This window comes from Phoca vitulina, unplaced genomic scaffold, assembly GCF_004348235.1.
Source record: "Phoca vitulina isolate PV1807 unplaced genomic scaffold, GSC_HSeal_1.0 scaffold4, whole genome shotgun sequence".
NCBI lineage: Eukaryota > Metazoa > Chordata > Mammalia > Carnivora > Phocidae > Phoca > Phoca vitulina.
Genome location: NW_022589707.1, coordinates 33,277,902 through 33,297,567, shown reverse-complemented (window position 1 = coordinate 33,297,567; position 19,666 = coordinate 33,277,902). Strand labels below are relative to the sequence as shown.

At 43.4% G+C, this 19,666-nt stretch overlaps 1 protein-coding gene across 7 annotated transcripts in view; it reads right to left on the bottom strand.

Annotated features, from left to right (window-relative positions):
• The window catches only part of ELMO1 (engulfment and cell motility 1), a 514,971-nt gene that overhangs the window by 353,591 nt on the left and 141,714 nt on the right, over positions 1–19,666 (bottom strand). For all 7 annotated transcript variants that reach the window (XM_032401761.1, XM_032401766.1, XM_032401767.1 and 4 more), the window contains one exon: positions 3,385–3,435. In XM_032401761.1, the coding sequence (XP_032257652.1) occupies positions 3,385–3,435 (51 nt within the window). The remainder of the gene's footprint in view (positions 1–3,384; positions 3,436–19,666) is intronic.

Here is a 19,666-nt window from a genome sequence, read left to right as displayed (position 1 = left end):
GTTTCACATGCATTGGCTAATTACTGCATAAATATCAAACAAAGTAATTTGGAAACCAAATTAGCCGCTTTGCCTATAATTAGACTTCTTTTTAAGGTATCTGCCCTTGGCTACGACACGCCGGGCAGGGAGGAATGGAAATATATTGGAGGAGCTGACCTTCTGGATAATAACTTGCCGTTTCTATTTCTCATTCATCCAGTAATGGTTTTCATATCTACTTTTCAGTTGGGGCAGACAGGAAGAAAAATAAAATATTAAATTTTTCTGCCTGTATTTCTGCTTAATGGAAATAACTCAACATCTGCTGTACTTATTATCTAACTCAAAACTGCAATGTGCCTTTGCCATCCTCATATTCTCCCTCTTGGGCACTTGCTTTTTCCTTTGAAGCTCGTTATATTTCAGAGAAAGGGGAAGAGGGCATAGTTGTCCCCAACAGTGAGGTTATCTTCTGAACAGAAACTCATGAGAACTCCCCAAGGAGCCCCATGTGAGCTCTAATGGGGTCAAGATTGCAGAGGGAAAGAAGAGAATCCACACAGGTTCTGACAGCAAAGGTTCTCCACCGCAACAGGTTCCACAGCCCAGGTCCCCCCCTTTCGCTTCACCTGGAAGTAGCCCCCAGAAGGGAAGGGGACCCAGCAGGGAACTAATGCCAACTCTCCAGGGACCAAGACAGGAATGAACCCCACGCCCCCTCCCCCACTTGGTCAGAGACACACAGTGGTCTCCCATTGTAGTTATAACCACCAACTGACACCTTGCATCAGAAATAAGGAGGGGGCGAAGGAAGGAGGAGAACGAGAACTCTCTCTACTCATTCACAGATCCCTAGATATCTGACAAATCACCCCAACCCTAAATCCCATGTTTTTAAGAGGGAGAATGGAGGGTTGAGCAAGAATCACTTCATCTTCTAAAATCACTCAAAGATACGCTGTTCTTACAATTTCAAAATGGACATACAGCATTAACATATATTTAACCCAAGTGGATGACTTTGAATTGCTCGAAAAATACATTTTTCTCCAAGCAGGATGTCGGCATTTACTGTACAGATGATAATAATAAGGAGTACTCAAAGATTATCTCACTGTCAGTATTAATGCTAACTAACAGTGTTGGGTGCTGCTAATACTAGTAATAAAAACAGCGGAAGTTACCTGGGGCTTTTTATGAGCCACTCTTCTAAATACCCTCATGAAGGAATTCATTTAATCTACACAGTAATCCTATCAGGCAGGTGTCCTCACCATCTTCAGTGTACACAGGAAACTGAAGTGCAAGAGAAGTTCTATAACTTGGCCGAGGTCACAGAGGCAGAAGTCAGCACAGATGCACGTTAGCTAAAGCAGCGTAAATGTGCACACACATGTGTGTGCATTCTGTCTGGCTATAGGGAGAGTTCAGCCAAGGTAGATGAAAGAACGGAACATCTTTATGGCGTAACGCCATTTGCTCATTTCTTGATGGTACACTAACACTTCCTAGCGAATTTGATGGAGACGGTTATATTTTTTTAACATTTTTTGTGTGTATAAAAGTGAAAGAGTTAGCATATGCTGACCCATATTTTTCAGTTAAACATAAAATAATAAAAAAAAAATCTACTAACAAGTGAAGTTTATAGAGCCAAAATATCTTGCTTCTAGAATAATGTCCAATTCTAGACCCTAGGGCTAACAGCCAAATCGTAAAATGCTTGTTTAACATGCAGATTCCTGGACCTCCTCTAGATATCATAATTCAGCTTCTCTGTAGAGGTCCAAACATCAGCATGTTTAGAGTTCCACCAATGATTCAGGCTTGGGGACCCCTGCTCTTTAGAACATGTAACCCAGCCTCTTGTCGGTGGACCCCATCTTATGATGCTGCCCTGCGCAGTGGCGTCCACATCCTACCATTCACCGTGCTGGAAATGTGAAGGTCACGACCTGAAGAGCACGGACTTTCGGGACGCCAAAAAACGTCACCCTGCCAAACACCTAACCTTCTTTGGAGGAGTGGCTTACATTGTGGAAATGTTCACGAATCCATGGCAATAAAAAAAAAAAAAAGAACTAATGTCTTCTTTGGCTTAGAGATCTCGGTGTAAAAACCAAGCCTCTCTAGTTCTAAGACCTAACAAAAGGCAAGGTGTACTCTTTCTGCCCGGCAAGCAGATGAGCAATTGTAACAGGATAAACAGCAACTACAAAAATCAGCTGAAACGGTGGTCTCGAAAGGTCAAGTTAGCATTAATTCATGCTGACTAAAGTAAGGTCAATGCTAAGTCAGACAAAAATGTCTCAGCTCATCATGTGGCCACTGAAAAATGAGCATGAATGATAATTTCCAGTAACTGGAAAAGAAGGCATCAGAAGACGTTTTGGCCAACTCCAGCCATGCATTCTGTCGAGCTTGTCGCCGTGTTTAGGTTCAAGATGTTATTGGGTAAAATGTTTAGGAGTTTTTAAGCCTCTCTAATGTAATTTTCAACAAGAAGAATGTGTGGTAGTTACAGTACCCACAATTTAACTTTAGCCAGATGCTTTTCCCAATTTTTAAATTTATTTTTAGCCTACCACATGGCTTCAGGGGAAACTGAAAATAAGATTTAGACACAGTTTTTGTCACATATGCAGAGTGAAAATAGTAACACTTGGTGTATTTTGTGCAGATTATTTTTTAGGAAAGCAATAAAATGCACTGTGAAATAATCCAGTTTAAATATGCTAATGTTACTATCCAAAGTATCTACAAGCAAATAAGAAAAATGAAGATAAGCTACACAGCCAGCTACAGTAGTCTAAATATTCTATAGCATTTTGTTCAGCAGCTTTTATTTGGAAGACTTTAAAGTGTTTTTATCTAGAATCAGCTGTCAATGAAACAGATTAAGTGGCAAATATTTCTCAAACTACATTATTATGAATCGTCATCATAACTGGCCAAAACTAGAAAATGCTTCAACACTCTCTCTCACTTTTACACATAGACACACCCTGACTTTAAAGAGAGGCAATGGGCTGTCTTTGGTTTGGTTTGCTTTGTTTGTTGACTGAATTTGCTTAGATGGCTTTAGGTGGATGTGTTGGGCAGGTGGGTAAAAACCCATCAGTAAAGCTGAGTTATCCCACCTGTAATACAAGAATTATTGAAATGACCACCAAACTCAAACCTTAAAGTCAGTTTACTTGCACTTAACCTGAAATAAAAGCTTCCTCCTCTGTAATGGGAAATATAAGGAAGGGCATTCCTGCTAATCCACATGTGAGGACATTCCAGAGACCTTCTGTTTTGCACTCAAGTCACCCTCAAAAATTAACATCTCATAATCACATATAGCAGAACTGGAGAGCAAAGTATTTACTGGAAAGCTATACACTAAGATCAACTTACTGGAGATGTGGTTAATCGAAGGATAGTGCCATTTTTTATTTCATTGCGATTCTGGAAAAGAAAAATAAAATATTTGTAAATCTTCAAATTTTAGAAGCTTGGTAAAAAAAAAAGAGAGCAAAGGCAAAAAAAATCTAGCAGTAACACTATATGATAAGAATTCTTATCATTCAGTTTATTGTCACTTTATTCTCAAAATTATTGAGTAATTTTTTAATTATTTCTACAAAGAACTTTAAACTGGGTCTCAGATGTATTAACTTTATATCAAGTCATAGGCAGCATTCAGCACAGAAGTGAATATAAATACAAAGAATAGGAATATGGGGCCCAAGAATAGCAAACAAAAAAAAGCAAGTTTGAAACAAGGCAAAGGATCATAGGGGAAAAGAGAAAAAAATGAAACAAGAAGAAACCAGAGAGGGAGACAAACCATAAGAGACTCTTAATCTCAGGAAACAAAATGAGGGTTGCTGGAGTGGAGGGGGGTGGAAGGGATGGGGTGGCTGGGTGATGGACATTGGGGAGGGTATGTGCTTCTGGTGAGCACTGTGTATTGCGTAAGACTGATGAATCACAGACCTGTACCCCTGAAACAAATAATACATTATATGTTAATAGTAATAAAAAAGAAAGGTTATTTAGAAAATATGACCTAGCAATTCTGCTAGGATTAAAGCATACGTTTACCCAAAAACTTGTACATGAATGCTCACAAAAACATTATTCATAATAGCCAAAAGTTGTAAACAACCCAAATGTCCATCAGTTGACGAATGGATAAACAAACTGTGGTATCCCCATTCAACAGAATATTATTGGGTAATAAAAAGAAGTATTGATACATGCTAGAACATGAATGAACCTTGAAAACATTACACTAAGTGAAAGAATCCTGACGCAAAGACCACATATGTGATGATTCCATGTGTATGAAATGTCCAGAATAGGCAAATCCATTGAGACAGAAAGGAGATTAGTGGTTTCCAGGGGCTCATGGCGGTGGGGGGCGGGGAAGGGGGTATGGGAATGAATACTGACAGTCACAGGGTTTCTTTTCCAGGTGATGCAAATGTTCTAAAATTGATTGTGGTGGTGATTTCACAAACCTATGAATACATTAAAAACCACTGAACTGAACATTTGAAACAGTGGATTTGGAGGAATGTGAATTCTATCTCAGTAAAGCTATTTTTTGTAAAGGTTCTATTCAGGAGTTTGGTTTCTTAACATTTGCCGGCTTTAAGTGCATGTCGCCTTTTTTTTTAAAGATTTTATTTATTTACTAGAGAGATTACAAGCAGGGGGAGTGGCAGAGGGGAAGGGAGAAGCAGGCTCCCCGCTGAGTAGGGAGCCTGATGCAGGGCTCGAACCCAGGACCCTGGGATCATGACCTGAGCCGAAGGCAGACGCTTAACCGACTGAGCCACCCAGGGCCCCCTGCATGTCACCTTAATGTTAAGAACAAACAGCATAAATAAGCAGATCCCAAATCAGTCTTCCTCCACTTGGCAGGTATATTTGAGGTGAGTGTTCTGAAGCTGCCATTTAGCATCTCCGGCATTGGAAGGAGAATTTCCCTGGCAGTTTTATTTCCTGCCACCAGAGTACGCACCACACTCAGCTTTCAGGAGGTGACCTGATGGGAGTCACACAAGCACATGCCCCACTCTGGAGCACAGAGGCCAGGAAGTTAATAAAGTGCCATGAGGCTCATTGTCCTGCATCATTCTGGACAAGCCACAAAGCTAGAATTTGCTCAGCAGGTACACTGAGGTGGTGGGAAATTTCTCAGGATAAGCTGCCAAAGAACACATAGAACACTCGCTCTCTCCCTCAGCCAATTCTGACTACTTACTGGAAAAGGAATTTTCTAAAATAATTACCTGAAAGGGAGCAGGCTTCAGGCCCGTATTGTCTCCCAAAGAAAACCTAATCTGAATGTTTTATACCGAGTACAGGATGGCCTGAAAGCCCCACTCTGACAGATCCAACCACCCACCTTGGGCAATTCCAGCCCAATTTAGAGCATCCCCGCCCCCCCGCCCCCCCAGACACCCTGCGCTGCCTCTTGAAAAAGCAAGCTCCTCATTACTGGAAGTGTCCAGCAAGGGCTGAATGACACCAGGGGGCAGGAATGATGAAATTAATTTCAGTCATTTAAAAAATCTTTGAACCCTAAAGTTCTGTGGCTCTATGAGAACTGGGAGAGGAAGAGAGCAAAGACTCATGATAGAATATTAAGGAAGCTGAACACACAGCATACCTCTTTCCTGCTCTGGTTCTAAATGAATTGAGAAAGAAGAGAGTCAGAAGATGAAAAACCTAAAATATCCCCTTTATTAGTTTTCATGGAGAACAAGGCTCAGAGTGAGAACCAGCAGACAGCGAACTGGACCCTCAGGTTGGCAGACCTGTTGAGGTCAGACCTAAAGCAGTTTCCTTCCCAGAGGAAAGAGGGGCCCAGTTTATTCTTTCCAAAGAGCTAGTCAAGAAGAAAAAGAGGCCCTGCTGATAAAAGCAGTCAGGAGGATTTAGGATAATATCTCCTCATGGAAATTTGGGGTGGGGGTAAAGGATTCCTAATAATAGCAATAAACATTTATTGGAAGTCACTGAGCTGAAGTATTGTTGGGTTCTGTTGTCATGCTTATTTAACCATCATAATGACTCTATGCCCGGTTTTTTAAAGAATTTTCTTAAAGGAATCTCTACACCCAATGTGGGACTCAAACTCACAAGCCCGAGATCAAGAGTTGCATGCTCTACTGACTAAGCCAGCCAGGTGTCCCCAACTCCATGCCCATTTTAAAGATAAGAAACCAAAGTTGCTGAGAAGGTAAGTCACTTGCTCAACATCATGGAGGGGGAAGGGAGATGCAAACCCATCCTGGAGGGAAGGGGAGCTGTGACACCAGAAGCTGTGCTCTATCACTCTGGAAGAAGACAAAGATCTTGCCTTTATCCTCAGAGGGGCATTATCCTCATCAACTGGTCAACATCCGTGAGAGCAAAGAAGTTAAGCATGGCGTTAACAAATGCCCTGCAGATTCTCAGAGGCTCCCTGTGAGGCCACAGATACAGGACACAGGGTGGGGGTATGACTGCGGTAAAATCAAGCAGCTGGCCCCCATGTTGACTCCTGCAATGTTGACTCCTGGCTTTCTGGGATCGAAGTACGAGCTCTTTGAAGAAAGGGTCTTGAGGGTTGTTTGCTGAAAACAAAAGCAGTATTATAACCACTGACGAGCAGGGCTGGGTTCAAATTCCTCATCTACCTCGCACCAGCTGTGTGTGCTCTGTGCAAGCTACTTAACCACTCTGATATGAGTCTTCTCTTCCCTCAAATGGGGAGAACAAGGCATTGCTTAGAGAACAGTAAGAACCACAGGTGACACAGACGCTGAGCCTGGCCTAGAACTGGCTCAGACCGAGAGTGACTGCCACCGTCAGACAGAGAGCAGGCCCCATCCCTCCGCCTGTCTCCTTGGGCAGCAGTTCATTCGCCTTCTCTCTTTTCCTTGCCTCTGAAAGAGTTGTTCTTAAAAGAGTGTTTGGCATTTTGGAATAAAAGCAGATACGTAGAAGAGCTGTGAAATATGCATGGAAAACATTAAGGTCCCAGCAGAAAGGTGGATGAGACCCAAAGGGAAAGCCAGGAGAACCAGCCACATCACATTCTTCTCCCCCGGCTCATGCCGCCTTCCACTCTCCAAGAGATGTGAACTTGGGCAGCAGAGGAAAGGGCTTGTGCTTGCCCTGATGTTATAAATTCCATCCAAGCCACGTGGCGCATCAGTGCAGAGCAGGGTCTCCAGGCAGGATGTGACCCGCATTTCACTTCTTACCGGGGGAGTCCGGTACAAGTGACGCAGCTGTCCTTTGTGCTAGCTCCTTCAGCGGCACCATGGGGGATAGTACCCGTCTCTGAAGGTCGTGCTGAGGAGTACCTGAAATCATCCATTTACGGTGCTCAGAACAGTGCCTGGCACGTGGCAAACACTCAAAAAAAATAAAGTTGGCTGTTTATTATTAAGGCACAAAAATACCATCCAAAAAGTACATTGCTGCACCTCTCTATTTGTTTTCAGCTACTCTCTCTATGTAATCTGATCAATAAAAATAATAGTATAATCTAAGTTATCCTAAGTCTAAGACCCTAAATTCAGTAGCGCACGCAGCAGGATAACAAATATTCGCAAACGTATGCGTCTTCTGTCAACAGACCAACGTAGCTAAGGAGTTGTGGCCCACAGTGTGTTGCACCTCAAAGGCTGGGAAGCTGGCACTCGCTGCTTTATCATTCTTGGGACTCTACCTCTGTTTTGGAGAGGAATTCCTTGATGTAGTCCTCCAAGCATTCAGTAAGCGCTCTGTGTGTGTGTGTGTGTGCGCGCGCTCAGAATGTCACCTCCCTGAGAGTCAATGTTAGGTCACTACTGCTACAGTCACTACTGTGATTCTCTTTCTAAAACAGCGAATACCTATGGCCTGGCACATGGGTATTAGACTCGAGATGCAAAATCAGTGGGAGATATGTGCTAAGAGCTTGACTGCAAGGAATTGGCTTGCGTGATTGTGGAGGCTGGCTAGGCAGATCTGAAATCCATAGGGCAGACCTCAAATCATACTAGAATAAAATTCTAAACCTACTACGCACCTGGCCAAAGATGAGGCTTAACTCCTGTCTTCGGGAAATTCAATAAAGTGGAAGATTGAGGTGCTATATCTGCATCGTGAAAAAGCTGTGGCCTCTACAGGGGGTAACCAACCCTGCACAAGCACATCTGTGTGACAAGAAGAAAAGAGGAAGAGGATACTCAGCGAAGGGCTTTAGTGGAGGTGAAGTTCCAAGGGCCTTTTAATCTATAAGCCAGGGTTTCCCAGGAGAGAAGAAACAGCACAGCGCAAAGGACAAGACATCCTCACGGAACAGAGAATAGTCCTGTGTGGTCACTTATGAGCCTGGGATGCACAAAGAATGGAAAGATATGATACTTATGAGGTAGACTGGCCATGAGCCACTTAAAGAGGGAGGGGCAGGTGTACGTGGTGTGAAATTCCAGCTCTGATTTGCTGCCCATGAATGTGTCCCCTCTCTGAGGCAGCCAGTTGGACAGTATGGTAGCCATATTTGTGCTTAATGCTTCTACTCCGTAAGTGGAGAATCACAAGGCTCATGCTTTGGGAACAAAAGTGGTATGTCTTCCTTCATTAGAAAGGAGTGCAGGAATTTCCTTATAAGAACTTCCTAAAAGACTCGTAAACTCTTCAGTGCAAAACATCAACTTTTCATCCAAAGATTCTTTGAATCCCTCGATTGGAAATTCTCTGCTCTTAACCCCATGACCCATACATGCTTTGAAAGACCAGCCGAAATCAAACTTCCAATTCTCAATAAATTCTGATGTTACTTTCTGTGATGGTCTTTTGATACACCGATTTGACTAGGCTACCATCCCTAATTATTCAATCAAATATTCATCTAGGTGTTACTGTATAGGTATTTGCAGGTGTGATTAAAGTTGATAATCAGTTAACTTTAAGTAAGGGAGATTATCCCAGATAATCAGGATGGGCCTGATTCTATAGATTGAAAGGCCTTAAATTCTACCAAGGGACAGTAGATTCAGCCTTTACCCCAGAGTTCCAACCTACTCTTCCTGCAGGTCTGCCCTATGGATTTCAGATCTGCCTAGCCAGCCTCCACAATCACGCAAGCCAATTCCTTGCAATCAACCTCTTAGCACATATCTCCTACTGGTTTTGCATCTCTAGTTGAACCCTGACCAATACCTGACCTCCACCTGCCGAGACACTGCCAAAGCTTTGCATGGCAGTGTTTTCCCTTACTGCAGGGAGCAATACACTGACCAGCTTTGTCTCAAATCACCACTAAATGACATATAAGAACATGCGGGGAAGAAAAGAAAATAATGGGTCAACTCCTTCCCCTCATGGAGAGGGGTATTCTGCAAAAATGAAGAACTGCATTCATCAATTCACAGGCCAAGAAACCGCCCCTTGCCCCTCTCTGGGAAATCAGTCTTCAATCTTCCATTTTCTGCACGATCTTCAGTTCATCTGCTTTAGGGTCACCATAGGTGCACATTAAAATGCACTCCATCCAGAGCCACTGACTCAGGGGCCTGGGATGCTGCATTTTCGCTATGATCCCAAATAACTCGGATGCACGATAAAGTTTAGAATCATCCCAGTCTCATTCAAAAGACTACCCAGCACACTTAGAATGTGTTCTGAATTTCAAGGAAATAAAGTCTGAGGCTAATGAGACTAATGCCAGGTCCTCAAAAATGAAGAGAAGAAAAGCAGCAGCAAGAACCTTTCTGCAGGGAAATGTCCCAACTGCACACAGTGTATGAGAAGAAGTGACCGAGTGAAAGCCAGCTAAGGCCCCGATGCTGTATTTACTCATGCTCAGCAGTTCCAGACTGGACTAGCCCCTGACATTCACAGTCGTCTCAATACGATGTCTTTGTGTTTCTTCACAGAACTAGCTCAGCAACTCGGCCTCTGTGTGGGTTGGATAATAAGATCCTGCTGAAAAATGTCACTGTTCTCCTGTTTTTCCCTCTGAAATTTGTTTTTCTCAGTATGCCAACTTTCTCTCTAGCCAGACAAATTAAGAATTATTTCCTGGTCAAAAATCCAAGTGGTACCCCTGTTTCTGTTATTTAGCAAGGAAAAGAGAAGGCCAGAGGGGGAGAGGGCGCTTAACGGCCCCGCAAATCCAGATTCCTGGAGGGCAGGAAGCTCCAGGGTCTTCTCGCTGGCTCCCTCTCTCCTCCTGTCTATCTGTCTTTGTCTCTCTCTCTTTTTCTCTCTCTCTCTCCAGATGTGACAGGCTCCTCACCTTGGATGTATTACTACTAAATAATGCCGTTCTTTACATCCATTACTCAATCAGCACAAACACTGATTTTGCATGTAAACCTGATCCCTTTTGTCCTTTGTGTGTCCGTTTGAGTGATCTTCAAATCTTCAGGCTGAAGGAAATAACAGAGGACAGTACATGATATACTGGTTGCTAGGTTACCGAGCAATGCCTCCAGACAGAGGACTACCGGTCTACCATTTGAGGAGGGATGTCAGAAATACCCTAAAATAAAATCTGAACCTCCGAAACCAGGAAAAAGAGACTGAGAGGCGGGGGGGGGGGGGGGGGGGGGGGGGGTGAGGAAGAGGGATAAGAAACAAAAGGTGGCAACATTTTCTAAATGCACGTTTCCTGTAATTAACATCCTGGCCTTTCCCAGGTTCGCTTACCACCAGGGACCATGTCCCCACCACCCATGACAGCTTGAGCAGGTCATCTCCGCCCATTAATTGAAGGATTTGGGTTTGACTTCTCTTCCGCTCTATTTTCCTGCCCCTAACTAGATTCTATTCTCAGTTGCTTTCCTTCCATCACTGTATTTTTCACAGCATCCAGACATCCTTTACACAATTCCCAAAATGGAGAGAAGGAAGAACGAGGCAGGTGTTAAGAAAGATATCTACTAACTCCCTATTTGTGGTGTGCAAACACAGACCATGGAGGTGGAGGGCCTGTTGCACAAGAACCGGTTTGCTCTCTTTCATCGGTAATGAGACCCGGGTAAAAGGAGTAGAAAGAAGTGGGTAGACAGCTTGTAGGAGCCCAGGGAGTCAACAGGGATGTAGTGAGCCCAAGGGAAGAACATGGGTAGAATGCCTATCCCCCTTAGCATTTTAATCAACCACTTGTAGAAGACAGAGATGAAGAACAATATGTTTTTCTGGAGAAGAACATGCTGTCTTATCTTAAAGGAACATGCACTATTAGATGTTCGCTGTTGCTGAAAACCAGGCAGCCTTTCAGTAAGGCAGGGAAGTTACTTGCTTCCTCGGCCAAGTTCACGTGGCAGAAATGAGCACACACCTATCTTCACCTGGTGACCAGGCCCAGGGACCAAAAGCTCAAGGTTAAATCCAATCCATATCCAGGTCCCTCTGACACCCTAAGACAGAAATTGACTGAGTCCAATTGTGAAGAAGTAATGGAAGGATATTATTTAGAAGTGAGTCTCAGACTCAGCCTTGAAATGAAAGGAGGCACTTGCCTTGAGCCCAGGAGCTGAGGGGGATAATTTTAGCAATCCAGACAGCATCAGCACCAGCAAGGGCAGACTGTGAGCATCAGGGGGGATGAGGACATGTATTAATAAAATCTCTCTCACTATAGGTACTGCCCTGGGAGAACAGTAAGGGTGTGAGCCTGATGGACCGACAAGGGTCTGCGAGCCTGGAGAGCGCAGTGGACCTCAAGGAAGGAAGCCCAGGCTGGGCCTGAACCAGCTAACTTCCCATGTGACCCTGGGCAAGTCAATTGGTTTCAGTTTCCTCATCAACAGAATGGAGTCAAGGGGCCCAGCACCAAAGGTCAATTCTCTTCTCTTCTCTTTCATTGTCAGTACGACACACCAAGAGGAAATATTTCAGGCTTTTGAGCAAAATGACTGATCGTGCTGAAGGGGATGTTTCAGAGAAATGACTCTGTCAGCAGCAGCGAGTCGGAGGAGGCTGGCTGAGGGGATGAAGGATGCCTGTAGCCCACTGCCGCCTCCTGTCACCGGGGGCCAGCCTGCAGTCTCCAGCCCCGGCACCACTGGCCTCAGGCATCTCTCATCTCCAAGGTAACGAGCTAATACAAGAACCCAAGATCTGAAAAGCTAGTAAGTCTTAAGTGCTATGACAAAAATATATGCCTTTCCTCGCATACATAACTTGAAGGAGAGGAAATAGGGCCACGTTTTTGGTGGGTGATTCTGTCATGTTTAACAAAAGCCTTAAAAATGTTCAAAATCAAATTCCACGGGTTTGTCCTACAGAAACATCGGAGATGCAGACATCTTACAAAGGATGCCTAGTGCAGTACTGGTTACAATGGAGAAAAACACTAAGAGCAAAGCCAAGTATCCCAGTTAATTATTTATTGTGTCTTATCTCAAAACCCAGCTTTCTTGGCCCCACTCTGGGATAGTAGAGCTGGACCCAAGCATTTCCCCTTTGCCATCCAGGAGAATGTTAAGCTTCTCCAGCAGAGGGCACTGAAACGATCTTGCCTGGTCGGAGAAAGGCAGTTCTCTTTCCATCCACCATTATTATTTAATGTGGCAGCCCTCAGGCCTCCTGCCCTACTTCCCCCTTCAGCGGCCACTTCTAAGTAGCTCCACCAGCAACAGACTCACTTCTATGGTCCAACATAGGCCTGCATCCTTCACCATGGTGGTGATGTCCCTGTGGCAGCCAGGCTCTCTTTGAAGAGCCTTGGGGAGAGGGGCAGTTCCCTCTCTTGGTCTTTAGTTCTCCAACTGTCCATTCCTCGGACTAGAGGCCACAGCTGATTTGCGGCAACTGCTTCTTCTGGACTCTGATCAGAGTCCTCATTTACCCTTTTCCTGGCAGTTAACCAGCTCCTACTAGTTACCAATTTTTAAAATAAAATTTTACTGTTCAAATAATGGTATGGGTTCTATATCCTGACTGGACCCTGACTGATATACAAAGTCTCCCAAAGATGCCCTAATAGGAAGGAAAACTTAAGTAAATGTGGTTAGGCAGACCGATGATATATACTACAGCCACTGAAGTGCTGGTATAAAAGAATGTTTAATAATACACGAACATGTCACATTATATTGTGCAGTGAAAAATGTAGGTTGCAAAATACTATTGCAGTATGAGTGCAAATTGATGGAATATGACGTGTGTGTATACACCAAAAAAATACCAGGGCCTGTGTAGATAACTGCATGAACAATGCTCTTCACTCGCAACAGGTGCAAAAGAGGAAAGAAAGCAGGAAAATTACCAGTTACTGTGGGTATTTGCCCAACCCAGCTAATGAAGATTATCTATGTTTCTGGGGGAGAGAGCAACCTCGCTGGTTTTGACAGAGGAACCAACACAAGCAGGAGTGAACCCAGGCAACAGTCCTTCCCCTGCAGTCCTGTTTGGTCATCCATTTGAGAGAGACTCGATCCACAGCCCTTCTCCACTGCCATCAATGTTAACCTACCCCCCAATCCAATGTCACGTGCAGATGTTTAAACCTAGCTTATAATGTTGCTGGCAAGCTCCAGCCTGTGGCCTCAGAAACCCACAACGTGCTGGAGAAAAGAAGTGCTTTTTTCTTTCCACTTACAGGAAAGAAGCTCATGCTTGCAAAACACACACTTTTAAAGGGCCATTCGGAGGGCCCTGGCAGGGTTCACCCAGGATGCTGTGACAGCTGGGGAAATGTTGGCTCCACGGCTGATTCTAGGCAAAGCCAGGGCAAACCACAGACTGGAGCGAGAACAAGATGTACACCTCTATAGCACAGAGCTGTGGAACAAAGCGGGCTGGAGACACCAAGGAGGGAGGAGTGAACAAGCTTGCGGGCTGGCTTCAAACGGACAGTGTGGTGTCACATGGCACCCTGAACGTAACCTGCTGTGGTGTGACCCACCTACACACTGGCCGCAGAAGGACCTGATTCAAAGCATGGCTTCGCCACTAACAGCTTTGTCACCTGGGCACTTGGCACAGCACCTAGCACAGAGCAGGTGCTCAGTGAAATTTGCTAAATGAATGACGTATGCACAGGACAACATCTCTGGGCCTCCCTCACTGCCACATAAAGAGAGTCACCTCGACTAAATGGTACTGGTGTGGGGATTAAATTAGACAGTGCTAATGAAGCCTCTGTCTTGCACACAGTATGGACACAACATATCATTCATAAAGAAGGGGCAGCTTCGGTACCGGGCACCGAAAATATGGAAAATTTGTCCGACAAAGGGGGAAGAGAATCTGAAGCAAGGGAAACACAGATCAGGCCATTGTATTCATCTGTCTTGGGACATCATGATGCAGAGATTCTTTCTCTTTTCTGTTTTTCCCCATGATCATGGAGGTTTTGGCAGTCTGTGAAGCCTATGGGATCCCTTCTCTGAATAATGTCTTTAACTGCATAAATAAAAGGCATAAGCTTGCAAAAAAAAAAAAAACCAATAGTTATGCACATACTTTTAAAATTGTATCAGAGTAACATACATGCTGTTTTATCAATGCAGTTATCAGCAGCTTTCTGCAGAAAGAGCCAGATAGTACATACTTTAAGCCTTGTCGGTCAGAAGGTCTGCAACAATGATGCATAAATAAATGGGCGTGGCTGTGTTCCAATAAATTTTATTTACAAAATCAGGTGGCAGCCTGGATTCAGCCCACAGGCTAGTTTGTTGACCCCTGTATTAACGCATGAAATAACAAGATATATTATAAGGTCTAGTAGCTACCATAATTTCTAATTAAGTGTAATGATGATAAATGACATGTTGAGGTAGCTGTACTAACAGTAATAGATGGAAGTATCTATGATTGCTTCTGGTAACATGGGCACGGATACTGCTTTATACTACGTGGCTTCTTGCTACACTCATGATCGAAGTAATGCAAAATTTCACATTCTCACAGTTGTAACTTTCCTCCTAAATAAGTTCATGGACCCCAGGTGAAAATGGTGGTTTTCCATGGCACATAGAAGAAAATCCAAATACCTACTATGATTTACAAGGCTCAGCGTGATATGGCCGCAGCCAACCTTCCCAATCATATCCGATCCATTTCCCACCCCTCAGCTCACTCTCCTGTTCCCCTTTGTTCCTATCACACCAAGTTCTTCATGCTTCCAGGCTTTCATCCTGGCTGTTCCTTTCCCTGAAATGCTGAGCTCTGCCTCCTTGTTATCATCAAGTTTTGGCTCAAATGTCTCATTAGAGAGACATTCCTAATGCCTCATGGCAATCTTGGCCAAGGCTCACAGATGGACATCCGGGGCCTCACAGAGCGATACGGACTGCCCTGGAGCTGGCACGACCCAATTATGACGACCCAGAACCCAAACATTAATTTTGGGTAGCACAAATCCTTACAGGAGAATTATTGTTTAGAGAGGAGGTATAAGTTTTCTTCTCAGGGCTCACAATGTTAGAAAAATAAGGGCCCTAAGCTCCCGCTGCTGGAAACCATGTCCACACTCTTACAGCTTTATTTCATTTTTATCTGGTTATTTGTTAACTTGAACCAAGCCAAGTCATGCTTCTGACCCATTCTTGAGCCTGTATCCTAGGGCTGGCCTAGCAGGCTGAACCTCAATAGCAACACCTACCGCACTCTACCCCCAGAGCTTTATCACAAGACGTCACTCACTTCCTTCATACCACTTACCCCAATCTGAAAATAAATGCCTTGCTCGGTCTTTACAAACTTCCTGTCTGTGTCCACACACACGAGAACATATGCAAGAGAAGAGTGGACATCTTCACGTTTTGTCATCTTCAGTGCCTAAAACAGTGCCTGGTGGGTGAAATGTGTTCAAGAAATACTTTTAAAATGAATGGAATGGGTATTTTAATCATAAAAGGGACTAAGAGCCAGAGTATATCCGTAAACTAAAGCTTACTGGCCACTTATGTCTTCAAAGACAGAAATACTGTCCCTTTCTTCCTCCCACAATGCAAATAAATCTTAAACCATCCTTCCTTCCCTTCTTTATTCTACAACCTTCTATCAACAAGTGTGTATTTATTTCATGCTTACTACGAGGCACATGTATCATTAAGCATTTTTTTAAAGACTTATTTCTTTGAGAGAGAAAGAAAGAGAGAGCATGCAGGGGAGAGGAGCAGAAGGATATGGAGAGAAAAATTCAAGCAGACTCTATGCTGAGAGCGGAGCTTAACACAGGGCTTACAAGCTCAGGACCCTGAGATCATGACCTGAGCTGAAACTAACAGAAGGATGCTTAACCGACTACACCACCGAGGTGCCCCTCATTTAGCATTTTTTTTTAAAGAGAGAACTGAGGGGCGCCCGACTGGCACAGTCAGTTAAGCGTCTGACTCTTGGTTTCGGTTCAGGTCATAACCTCAGGGTCATGAGATCGAGCCCCACACAGGGGAACATGCTCTGTCTCTCTCTCTCTCTCTCTCTCTCTCTCTGCCCCTGTCCCTTGTGTTCTTTCTCTCTCTCTCTCAAATAATCAATCTTTATTTTAAAAAAAAGAGAGAAATGGGGGCACCTGGGTGGCTCAGTTGGTTAGGCGACTGCCTTCGGCTCAGGTCATGATCCTGGGGTCCCGGGATCGAGTCCCGCATCGGGCTCCCTGCTCAGCAGAGAGTCTGCTTCTCCCTCTGACCCTCCCTCCTCTCATGCTCTATCTCATTCTCTCTCTCAAATAAATAAATAAAATCTTTAAAAAAAGATAATAAAATTAAATTAAAAAAAGAGAGAAATGAAATATATTTGCTCATGTTCCAATATCAATCCACATGTTCAGAACGGTGTTGAATGGAAATGAGCTTTATTCCCCCACACCATTCACCTAAGCTGCAGCCTCAGGCTGCCCTGGCCCAGGAGCGAAGTCACAAACAGCCCCCAAGCTCTGCAACAACTGAGCTCTGCAGCTCACGAGACTGTCCAGAACCACTCTCAGGAGTTCACCTGCTCCTGCCCTAAGGGAAAGGGCCCTGTTATGAGAAGAAGTGGGAGGGATGCCCTAGGAAATCAGGCTGCGGACTCAGCGTGGGAGGGCAAGTGCCCAGCAGCGTGCACCAAAGAAAGAATGGGCTTCGGTCTGAACCCACATGAGTTGCCTTCATGCCGTACTCTCCTCTCCCTCCTTGCACCAGGAGTGAAATCAGAGTTTAAATAGAGTCTTCTAGGGGGGTTAGTAGGGATAATAGATGTAAGAGGAGGTAAGTAAACAGTCAAACCTTTAAATAGTATTAAAAACTCATCTGCATTTTGGCTTTTCTCTGCCTTTTTCCCTGGAGCACCCCCACTGCACTCAGACATCCAGGCCTCGTCTCCAGAAGCTGTCTGTCTTGCCAGGGTGGGTGGGGGGGCTCACTCGACTTTCGTCGAAAGCACCAGTGACATCGTCAGCAATAACAAGACTGTGCCAATTCAACTAGGAAGGGTGTTTTCCTTAAGAGTTGATCCAAAAACAACTGATAAAGAAAGCATTTCTTTTATAGACTTATTCTCTGTCATCTATGTGTCTAATTCAGATGAATTAACTAATTGGTATGAAGGGACAACTACTTGAATTAAATGCCTTTTTTCACATAGAGACTCTACAATGAGGTTTTGTGTTTCTCATTATAAAAAGATCCTATGAAACAAGATGACACACATCAGAGAAACATGGGCTGATTTAAAAAGCCATTTAAGGGGCGCCTGGGTGGCTCAGTCGGTTAAGCATCTGCCTTTGGCTCAGGTCATGATCCCAGCATCCTGGGATCCAGCCCTGCATAGAGCCCCGCATCAGGCTCCATGCTCAGCAGGGAGCCTGCTTCTCCCTCTCCCTCTGCCTGTCTGCCTACTTGTGATCTCTCTCTCTCTGTCAAATAAATAAATAAAATCTTTTTTGAAAAAGCCATTTAAAACATGGCTTTTAGCAAAAGATAAAGATTTAAATAAAAATGAGTTAAAATCCAGTCTGTACAATTAGTCATAACCAATCATATTCAATGTTACTTAATCTCTCTGATACTTAATTTTGTTAATCTTAAAAAAAAAAAAAAACAGGAAATACACTGACTGGTAAATATATCTCAGTGCTTTTGAAGTATTTGTAGAAATTAATTAAGCTAACAGAATGACTTATAAGCAAAGGATCAATAAATAATACATAAATAGCTATAAACAATGGAAGTGCTCAAAAACAGATATAATTTATGATGGATACAAAATTATGAGGTGCCTAGGCATACATTTTACTAAATGTAATTAAAGGAAAAAATTACAAGACTTTAACTGAAAAATGTGAAAGAACATTCTAATAAATGCAGATATATTGTATTCATGGATGAGATAGATAAATATCCTAAAGAAAACAATTTTCCCCCAAAGTTAATCCATAAATTAGTTCAATGTTAATTAAAATCCTAACAGGATTTGACAAGCTGATGCTAAAATACATATACATGGTAGAGTATGGACTAGGCAGGATGATTTTGATGAAGAAAAAGAAGACAGGTCCATCCTATTAGGTATCCAGTTTTGTTACCAACTTGGGTAAATGTCCGAAGCTGTATGATAAGGAACAAAACGAAGAGCCGCACAGATGCCTATATTTGAGAAAACTTGACTCCTGGCAGAGGTGGGAAGATGGGCAATGAATTGTCAATAAATGGTGCTAGGACAAAAAAGATAAAATTAGATCCCTACCTAATACACACACACACACACACATTTTCAAACTGGATTAATGACCTATATAAAAATCGAGACTTTCTAGCTTTTGAAAGAAAACACAAGAGACTATGTTTCTGACAGATGGCTAGAGAAAGTGCATTTAAACAAGACATGGGAAGCCCAAGCAACAAGGGAAAAAAATGATCAATGTGATCAAATTAAAATGGTTTTTTAACTTCTTTTTGACAATAGACACCATTGAAAAGTTAACAAACAGCTATGGACTGAGTGGAGATATATAAATAAGAACTTGTGTCCATATCCTATGAAGAACTCCTATCCATCAATGAGAGTTCAGCACTCCCCTCCCACTGCTGGACAGAGACTGGACAGGCAGTTTGTAAAAGGTAAAGTCCGAAGAGAGAGCAACATAAGAATTATGTTCAGCTTTTGGCAGTTAGGGAAACATTAATGAAAACCACAAGAAGCCGCGTGGCACCCCCATCCACATGGCTAACATCAGGCAAGACCGTGACAGCAAGCACTGGTTAGGACAAAGAGAGTAGGAACTCTACATTATGGGTGGCAGTAGGATGGTTGAAAGCAGTTGGGCAATTCCTGAGAAGGGTGAAGATGGGCCTCTAACCCAAGGGCTTTCTACACTGTCTTCTGGGACACCTTGAAATGAGGTCGCGTGAATACACGTACAAGGATATTCATTACCGTACTATTTGTGATACCAACATTGGGGAAACAACGGCTTCCCAACTGGGTTTTATTCATGCCGTGGGATATTATACATAATTCCTCTCAAAAATACAACTTTGATTGAAAACCTTAAATTGCAAAATGTTACCTACGGTATGATAGCAATAACTCAAATTTAAAATGCGAAACAATTCTCTATATTATTCATGAAAACATAAATATGTAGAAAACCTATAAAACATGCATGAGAATAACATACATCAATTTCAGGCGAGTATTTACCTCTGGGGAGGGAGGAATAGCAAGAGGAACAGGAAAAATGACAGAGTAGGGCTTAAGCCAGACCAGC